Source organism: Diachasma alloeum, unplaced genomic scaffold (assembly GCF_001412515.2).
Source record: "Diachasma alloeum isolate Michigan unplaced genomic scaffold, Dall2.0 Dall_scaffold_00366, whole genome shotgun sequence".
Taxonomy (NCBI): Eukaryota; Metazoa; Arthropoda; class Insecta; order Hymenoptera; family Braconidae; genus Diachasma; species Diachasma alloeum.
Window position 1 is genome coordinate 807,416 of NW_021680505.1, and position 10,129 is coordinate 817,544.

Genomic DNA, 10,129 nt, shown 5'->3' on the forward strand with positions numbered 1-10,129 from the left:
TGCATATCTACGTATGACCAAAAAATGACGGTCATGTGACACACAAATATTCCAACTACAAATGATGGTCACAAATAATTTGCAAACAAATTGTTGTCAGAACCTCTATAGGGATGTATTATGACGGTCATAACACGTATGAAAAAATCCTATGGGATTTTCTACAGCATATCCTATTATAGGAATTCAAACATTTCCTATAGGATTTTCCGGATGGGATTTCCTATAGGATTTCATATGTAATTTTCAACAGGATTTCCTATAAAATTCAGGGGCACAAGGGTCACAATGAGGGTCAACCGTGTCATATGGGGGTCATATATGGGTCATAATATATTAGAGTTATTTAAGGGTAATATGGGGATTGTATGGAGGTCATATGGGGATGATATGGGAATCATATCAGGGTCATATGGGGTCACATAGGAGTTTCATGGAGGTTATATAGGGATTATATGGGGGTCATATGAAGGTCATTTGATCCGCATTAGCCTCCTATAACCTCTGTATGACCCTCGTATGTCCCCATGTAACCCTTATATGACTCCCACATGACCTTCATATGACCTCCATATGACTCTTTTGACCCTGATTTTGACCCTTATGACCCTAAATTTGATAGGGAATCCTATTGAAAATCTTATAGACTATCCTGAGGGAGGGTAGGGTAAAATGTACACTTTTGAGTTTTTTACAAATATTCATAAGTCAGAAACAGATTTATCAATTGAGCTTTGTCCAATTAAGCTCATCACAAAAAGGAATCGTTGTTTTTCAATTGAAAAATAAAATTATTCCGTTTCATGAACAATTCAACACGTCATAAATATTTCAAAAAAAGTCAAAAGTGTCCGTTTTACCCCACCCTCCCCTATTGTAGAGCGCTGTGTCGGGTCGCGTAACTAGTTTATTGCTCATATCTCAGAATCTACGAGAGGTATGTAAAATTGATAATTGACAAAAATGATTCCTTATTATTAAATTCTAGATGATTCATAATTTGAAAATTTTCGTCTATACTTCATAATTTGGGTGCTAGGGCGATTTGAACAATTTAATTGTTAATAATAAATCATTCCAATGCCTAACATTAATTGAAAATTGTTTACTTGACGTTTAGTGATAATATTTTATTGTTTGAAATACGAATTACGCATTAGAACGCGAGTGGTCTGTACATGTCTGAAAATCGAGGGTGTCCCGCAGCTCTAGTAGACTGAAAACAGAATGAACACAGAAGATTATCATGAATTTTTCAATTTCATTATATTCAGCGAAAAGTCTTGCAGATGTTATCTTAGCATCAGGCAAAACTACGAATTGAGAGGTAAATCGAAAGAAAATGACACTACAACTAGAAAACGACAATTTACAACTAAACTGACGATTAGAAACTTACAATTTATGCTGTGTCCTTCAAATTCGTTAAATTTTTAATTTTATAAATAGTCCATACGCCCACCGTGGTTTTATCCCGAAAATGAGGTCTACGGGAAAACTATGTTAATTTAGACTAATTCGGGGTCGTAGAACACGAATATCACGGTTATTTTTCCGTAAGAGATTTCTTTGCCATTGTTATAAACAATTTAATTGTTTAAACGCTAATAACTCTCAAGTTATGGGAGCTACGGAAAAAAAGTTCCTACAAAATTTGTTTGCCTTCTCAAGATGAACAAAATCGTCCTTTATTTTTCTCGATGGCTTCATTTTTGGCAGAGTTATGATAAGAGACGTGCCCTTGGCTGGGGAAGTCATGCGAGCGGCTACGCTCGTCCTGCCCGGGCCGACGTTAGCGGTGTTATGTTGTTATTTGTTGCCGTCGACTGCATACACCTATTGCTGTTATGTTTTGATTCTATGATTCTATGTTGGAGTCCGAAAACTGACAGAACTTTATCCATCGATAAGTGATTTAGTCTCCGATTGCACTGATGCAAAATGTAAACGAGGAAGTTGCCATTGCGCAAGGGCAGAGAAACCTTACATTGCATTTTGTAAATATCAAGTCAATGGAATATGTCAGAATCTTTTTAATGAATAAAAATAAAATTGAGGAGGAACAGTTCTTCGTATTTATTAAGGGCCTAACCATAAGACAACGTGTGCGCGTCACACCTCGCACGGCGCACGATCCTACGCGGTGCTCCTCAAACGTTTAATTAATCATAACTCCGTTAAAAATAAAGCTAACGAGAAAAATAAAAATCATTTTGTTCGTCTTGAGAAGACAAACAAATTTTGTAAGAACTTCTTTTCTGTAGCTCCCATAACTTGAGAGTTATTAGCGTTTAAACAATTAAATTGTTTATAACAATGGCAGACAACTCGCACGGAAAAATAACCGAGATATTCGTGTTCTACGACCCTGAAGTAGTCTAAATCAACATGAGTTTTGCCGTAGACCTCATTTTTGGGATAAAACCACGGTGAGCGTATGCACTAAAACAAGTCAAGATGTACAGCGCTAGTCTAATTAAATGTAAAATGTTGATACCTACAAATTAGGAGAACATCGTTGTATAAAAATACACAAGTGAGAGGTTGCATGCGGTAGTACACATATCCATAAAAAATATTGAATTAACAAATATATATAGCAATTCATACTCGGGGACAAATTTTTTCCAACCAACAGCACTCAACATCGACAAATAAAATTTAAATATTGAAAATAAATGAATAAACGAAGCAACACAAATATAAAACTTGATCGGGTTGCGGTTGATCCTCGGCACAGCGGCGTGCAGGCTGATTCATCGTATCCTACTGCCCGCAACATTTCAACTCTTGCCAATCGAGTGAATCATCAAGTACTTCAATTAACAGCGGATTTCCACCCAATTTCTCCACCTCGTCACGAATTTTTCTGTTTAACTCCTCGAGGGTAGTTCTCGTGTATGCGAATGCGCCACATTTTTCGAGAAGTGTTATGCCATTTTTCTTCACCTTCGGGTCTTTTGTTCTTTGCGACAGTATGTCTATCATTAATCATTAAGGGTCAATTTGGAGATTAGAAACATCTTTTTTTTTTGAAGAAGCATCATTTAAATTGATTACTTTTGCGATACCTGCCTCAAAAGTGCACTTTTCGGCACGGCGTGTGTGAAGCTCCCGAGCGTGCTTGGAGTGACTTCTCGTGCTTCGCTTTACGCACTCGAAATTTACTTTACGCACGCTCTTGAACTTCACGCTTGTGTGTAAAAAAACAGCCACTTTACCTCCACTATCTTTCCGAACAGTGAACTCGGCAGGTATCACAAAAAATAGGATGTGTTACACGGGCGTCCAAAAAAGCGGAACTCTACGTACTAGTAACACAATATACTATTTCTGTACTGCTTCTCGCGATTTCTCGTCTGGGAATTGGTATTACATACTTCCCAAACTCGAAAACTTGAAAATCACTACAGAAAAATATTGTTCCTGGGCTGTTGCAATGGGGTTTTTTTACTCGTGTGGTTGGCCAGTCCTCGCCTACGGCTCGGAGGCCAACGCCACACGAGTAAAAAACCCCATCGCAACAGGCCGGAAAAATACTAGTTCATTACGCTGTGACGAAAAGTGAACTTTTTGGCACGCTCTGCGTGCCTAAAAGTCCAATTTCCGCCACATTGTGATGAAAAATATTGTTCGTAACGAGTGCAAAAAAGTGTTTTTTGGCGAGTGGGAGGTTTATATCACGAGCCGAAGGCGACGAGTAATCCCACGAGTTTTATAGCTCGTGGGATTATATCACTCGCCAAAAAACACTTTTTTGCACTCGTTACGAAATATACTATTTCTTGGTAAAAGGATACTCATGATTTCTTTGCCCTCTGGTTTACTCTGAATAGCGTAGATTATCGGAAAACTGAATTTTCCTTCTGTGAAATCTTCGCAGTAGCTCTTCTTGTCGTGATACTAGAGAAACACAATTAATAAATTTGTGAGGGAACAGGAATGAGATGATTTATTTTCTACATGAGTTTTTGAAATGACATATTGTGCAGCGATGGAGCAAGCAGATCAGGATGACCTCTTAACCTCCGGTGGCGCACATAGTATTTCGTTCCGTTTGGTGAAAAAAAGTGAAGTTTGAACGAAAAAAAGTGAAAAAAATGAAAATACGAGGAAGAGATTCTCAATTGACGTCGATGAGAAAAATTGGTCTGAATAGATTTTAATGGAAATCGTTCACAATCTATTTTTTTTGGGAATGTGATTTTTTCAAATAAAACAAGCTCAATATAGAAATTTTTGGTTTCAATATTCTTAATGAATATCAACGTCTTCAATAATTTTTCAACTCGAGAAAAATGCGAAATTCTGAATGCTAACTGGGATAACAATGTTAATTACGTTGAATTACTGGATCAATGCTCCCATCAGGGATAGCCAAATTTGTAATATTTTATTACAATTACTTTTGAGCCCTTAAATTGAAAAACATCAACCTTGTAATTTTTTGAGTCATTAAATATCATCAATTCAAATATTCAAATTTTTAACTATTTTATCAATCAATAATTTAAGGTAGGAAGATTGACGATTACTTGTGTAATCGAAAATCCCCCTTTCTAAAATTTGAATTATTCACTTAGTAGTAAATTTACAGTTGCATATTAACAAATTATTAATATTTCATTATTCGTAAAAAATCAGATTATTAAGATTATATTATTGGAAAAATTGAATCAACATATTTTAAACCTTCAATAATGTAAGGGTCAAATTTGTGTAATATTACAGAAATTTAATATTGATAGGGATCCCTGGCTCCAATAGATGAAATCTAAAAATATCTACCATTTTCGTCTAAATCATCTTCAGTTTTACCTCCTGCATGCAGAGACTACAGTAGTCATCTCTGATCTGAAAATAGACTCCCAGAAGTTCACTGAGCGTGGAAAAATCTTTCTTGCAGTCTGAAAATACTTGCTTCAGGCAGGCATCCAGTTTGAATAAAGCTCCAAGTTCTACAAGGAAGCGAACATTTTTTTGATCAATCCGGAAAGATGAATTGGCAGTTCAATAAGAAAATGATAAAACGGAGTAACACGCGTTTTGATCCGCGCACAAAATTTGCGTAATAAAATTCTCAAAAAAAACCGAAGACAATTTTTCCAGCGTCAATCGTATTGTTGACATCTGATCTGCTGCACAATTTATCCTTGGCACATTATATCCAATAAATTATCTAATATTTCATGTGTTTACCACTTCGGATGATAAACAATGGCCAGCTAGGGTTCTCGATGACCCCCTCATCCCTTTCGGGTCGATGTAAACTCACTAATTCACAATTTATCTCCATTTATATTATTAACGATAGTCGCGTTACCTCACACGAAATTTGCTTTTAGTCCGTAAGCTTTTGGGGGGTTTTTGCACACATTTTAGGTCGCGATGATTTTTTCATTGGATTCTATGTTATCCGACCTGCTGAATCTGAATATGGAGGTCCGCGACCTTCATATTAGGATTCAGCAGGTTGAAAAACATAGAATCCAATGAAAAAATCATCGCGACCTAAAATGTGTGCAAAAACCCCCCTAGCTTACGGACTATTTCGTCGGCGTGACGCATTTACTTCATGCAAGTAAATGCGTCAACACCGACAAAAGGCGTAAGCTTTGAATGTATATAAGTAAATGGTATAATGTAGGGGAGAGTCGGACAAAATGGGACATTTCGTGATCTTCTCTAGTTGTCAATATCGCCACTTATAAATGAAGACATTGACAATTGACAAAGATCTCAATACGTCCTATTTTGGCCGACCCTCCTCTATAAATTAATGGCAATAACGTGCTTTTATGAATCGAGGGAAATTTGATTATTGAAGAGGCGGAAGCATTGCAATTTTATGTGAAATGTGTTTTGTGCGTTATCGAATTGAAACTTGTAGATTAACAACGCCAATGCTCAATAAAAGGATTGAATTAGGAACTCTAATATTTTCAGAATTTTTAAGCGTTGAGAAAGACGCTAACATAAAAAAAAAACAAAACGGGCGGCGCCGCGCTCATTGAGCGAGTGATCGAGGGTTAACCCCTCACGTACGGGTCATGAAAATATGAATGACTCTCTTTAAAATTGATTATTTCCAAAACTATGGAATTTAACTCAACCAAATAAATAACAATGAAAAACGGAATACTGTAGCTTCAATTACATATCGGTTTCATAATTTTCCGTTGATTAGAAGTGATTACATTTTACTTGTATCGAGCGTACTCCACGCTTGGAAACAAAAGGGCCCCGTCCGTGAGGGCTTAAATGTGATCTATGAATTCTGAGTTCCATTTTTTTTCTTTTTTGCACTTTATATTGCTTCAGAAGGTGATGACATTTGAAAAAAAAAGAACTGGAAAATTTGACAACGGATATTTTGTTCCTCGGGAGTAATAAATGTGGAGAAATTGCCAACGGGAAAATTGTCAACGGATAAATTGTCGACTATTTTGTTGCAGAAATTTCGTCCGCTGATGAAATGTTACGGAACCCTAAATGGGATCCAAGTACTATTTACAGTTTTGTATTGAGATTTTCAATCATCAAATATTTCAATCGAATCGTATCTGAAGAATGGGGAAAAATTCATAAACAATGAGCATAACTGAAATGATATTTACAACATTTGAAATTCCTTTGTCATTTTATCATTAGTCCTTCAACTTTTCCTGCGTCAACTAGATTTTATAATTACTTTGTATCGCCATTAGTCTGTACTCAGCCTCAGACGGACATATGTAGTTGTCGCGCCAGTAAATATCGATCCCCTGTCCTCTCCACAATTCTAGCAATTCTTCTACATACACTTGAATTGCCTGCGAACAAAAATAATGAAAACCCTATTGTGTCCCTGTTTCGATATCTCACAAGAACCTTCAATATACCTTAGGATGATTAAGAGCTAGTACTCTCTCGATTGTCATGAATAAAGCATAACCAGCCGTATTAATTGTACTAGGAAGACCGTAGATCATGTGAGCAGTTGGAATTCCTCCACGTAGGGTCGCGTTGTCTTGAATATCGTCTATTCTGCAAAGAAATTTCTCTCCTCATTCTCACCGAATTTATCACGGCTTTCTCAGTGTTCGGAAAATTCTGGTGAAGGGAGGAATTCTGGGAAAAGTGTAAGTTGAGACTTTGGGGTTGAGAAATCAAGAGTACGAGGCTGAGCTGTATGAACATCCCCTGTACTTGTGTTTACTCACAGTAAACTGCAATGGTGCATTATTTTCATTATATCACTGATAGCCTGGAGCTTTTCAATCGGAATTTTTAACCAATAGTTCATAGCAAGCGTCAGTTTTTCACGTGGGTGCCCACCCGCTGCTTGTTGAAAGTATGCGATTGGTTGGAGAAGTTTCTGGAATCATTGTTCGTCTTTCATTTTAGTCAACACTTGGAGATGATGTTTTTTCAATTATCACAAAAACTGGTGACTTGCGAGCAAAATGTCATGACATTCTTTTTGTGAAAAAATTATTTTTCGCTACTATATTAATCGTTAGTCTCCTCAGTAATTTTCGCTACAAAACGACAATGTGCTAACAAACTGAATGTCAGAATAATCAAGAATGGGAAAAAGAAAATTGTAAAAAAAACTCTGAGTAGTTTTATCATTTCGTTCGTTTTTAATTCATCAATTAAATTTCTGCTTACACATGGAATGTATGAACGCTATTTTGTCTCTTACCCCTCACCCTGTTGACAATGTGTTAGTGTTGACAATGTGTTACGAGAGTCAGATTAAGGGTTAGAATAAGGGTTACAAGGGTCAGATTAAGGGTCGCAGTTTAAGGGTCACAAGGGTTCTGATTAAGGGAACAAAAAAGGGTAATATGGGTCAGATTAAGGATCTAAATAAGTGTCAGAAGGATCAAATTAAGGGTCACAAGGTTCAGATTAAGGGTCCAAATAAGGATCATGGGGGTTGGCGAACAGAGTGAGCAAGGGGCTTAGCCCCCTAGTAACATATGAAATTCAAAAAAACTTTTTCTCTGGGTGTATTGAAAAATTTGAATTCTCAAGTACTCAATCGTTATATAAAGAGTGAAGTGGTATAGAATGAACCTCCTCGGGGGAACCTCCCCCGTTCGTCCAGAGCCGAGGTGAGATCGGCCCCACCACACCAGAACCCACCCTAGGCGAGTCCCCCACAACCCCTGTAGTCAGAAGTTGTGGGCCCCCCCAAGTCGAGATGCGAAGCCCGGCCACCATTTCGAGCCTGTAACGCCTGTAATCAGATGTTAAAAAACCCGACCGGCCCGGGATTCGAACCCACGGAGTTCGCCGAGCAAGTGATACAGACGTGTTTGTCTGTTTCGCTCAATTCGTTTAATCCATTCCCTTCTCTTTTATTATTCCTTCTTCTAATCCTTTTTTTTCGCTTCTTTCCTCTCCTTCTAATATTCTTCTATTTCCTATTCTTTCAAAGGGGGAAGACGATGTCGGTTCAGATAATTAATAACAATTTTTAATCAATTGTCAACGAACTCCCTAGGAAATCCAAGTTTAAATACTTAGTGATCGAGTCGGTTTCGCTTAATAAGTTCTTGAAAGTAAAGTGAAGATCAATCTGGAAGTTATCTACGGGAACGGAAAATAAAGTGATCGTTTGCAATTTTGTTTTTTATCCGGTGAAATAACTCTAGAATTTGCGGATTGTGAAGAGTGTTTGGGCATTTCGGTTTTGATGGTCTCTGGAATGGCATCTGTTTGAAGGTCAGATGCCACATTCCAAGGCATGACTCAAACAGAGGGGAAAAAACAAAAGACTGCTACATCGGACTTTAAACACAATGAATACTGAATTTAAGAATTTATCTAAGAGGAAATTTGACTAATGTTTCATTCGGGATAATCATGGAGAATAGAGGGCTCTATTCTCCATAATTCAGATTTTTCCGTTCGTGTTTCCACGAGAGCGACTTTTGATCACGAGAGTGAGCGAAGCGAGCGACTGGCCTCCGATTTTTGTCTACTTATTCGGAGCCTACTTATTTGGAACCTCAGTCTCCAAATCAAAATGCAATTACAGCCGCTCCCGAGCCTTTACAATGACTTTCACCCCCGGAGAATGACAATCGATGAGAATTAATTATGAAAAAATGACAAGTGATTCGATTTTTGAAATTGAATTTTAACTGAAGACGTGACTAACCTCATCCTGATCTTTGTCACCGTTCAGTGAATACGGGACATAACTTTTATTTGTTGCCATTATGGTAGTTACTTAGGGTATGTGATGTTGACGATATGAAATTCTACTGACGTATGCCTATTAGTTTTCAGAAGATAAGCCTTTTAAGGGGACATCAACAATAAAGAGCGATGAGTCCCCCCATTCGACTTATACTCAACGACCTTCAGTATCCGTGATGAAATATGCGCGGAATTCACACAGCGGAATTCTCTCACTAATTGAAGGAATTCCTTTATCAATTTCATTAAATAAGTAGATATGTCAACCCCTGATGGGATAGGTCAGACTAGTATACAGATATGAATCGATTGTTTATTTTGCGATACCTTCGTTCCTATTACTCCCGCGTTCATCGGATAATTTCGCAACGTACAGGAAGAAAAGATGAAGGCTAGTCTTATGACTTCTGTGGCTATGATTTTTTTTATTGACGGTGGCTATGATTACTGTAGCGTTTTTCTTGGCATTTTTTTCAACTTACCAGGATGCGTTTCTTCGGCGCCGAACTGGCAATAAATCACTTGGACTACGCACTTCCCCCCCTCCCCCCATGACTGATAGGTTCTCGAGTTCATTATGTAAAAGAATAGAAACTTGGCAGTGTCTATTCACACGGTCCACGGTAAATTTTACCGTGGATATAGGGTATATTTTACCGTGGATATACGGTAATTTCTACCGTGGATATAAGGCAAGCAGTGGGGTACGTTAGGCCCATTTTTTTTACCGTGGATAAAAGGTAATTCTTACCGTGGATATAAGGTAAAGCAGTGGTGTGCATCGGGCCCATTTTTACCATGGATATAGGGAAGATTTTCACCGTGGATATAAAGTAATTTTTTTTTACCGTGCATATAAGGTGAGTGAATGGCGTGCAGTGTTTCCACTTTTTACCGTGAAAGATGGTTTTAAAGATGACAAATGTCTCTAAAG

At 37.6% G+C, this 10,129-nt stretch overlaps 1 protein-coding gene across 1 annotated transcript; it reads right to left on the minus strand.

Moving 5' to 3' along the window:
* Positions 1–1,249: 1,249 nt before the first annotated feature.
* Positions 1,250–9,269, minus strand: LOC107041530 (geranylgeranyl pyrophosphate synthase). Its single transcript, XM_015262126.1, has 7 exons — positions 9,155–9,269; positions 7,203–7,357; positions 6,882–7,026; positions 6,692–6,812; positions 4,819–4,958; positions 3,801–3,903; positions 1,250–2,981 (listed from the first exon to the last, which is right to left on the minus strand). Exons 1-7 carry the CDS (start codon positions 9,212–9,214, stop codon positions 2,767–2,769), a joined length of 939 nt encoding a protein of 312 aa, XP_015117612.1. The 5' UTR covers positions 9,215–9,269; the 3' UTR covers positions 1,250–2,766.
* Positions 9,270–10,129: the final 860 nt, after the last annotated feature.

Excerpts from the sequence above, each read along its gene's own strand:
- LOC107041530 (XM_015262126.1), bottom strand. The coding sequence starts at position 9,214 with ATGGCAACAAATAAAAGTTATGTCCCGTATTCACTGAACGGTGACAAA. Across the intron at positions 7,027-7,202 it reads ATGCACCATTGCAGTTTACT|AATAGACGATATTCAAGACA; the intron begins GTGAGTAAACAC and ends ATTTCTTTGCAG. Across the intron at positions 6,813-6,881 it reads TAGCTCTTAATCATCCTAAG|GCAATTCAAGTGTATGTAGA; the intron begins GTATATTGAAGG and ends TTTTGTTCGCAG.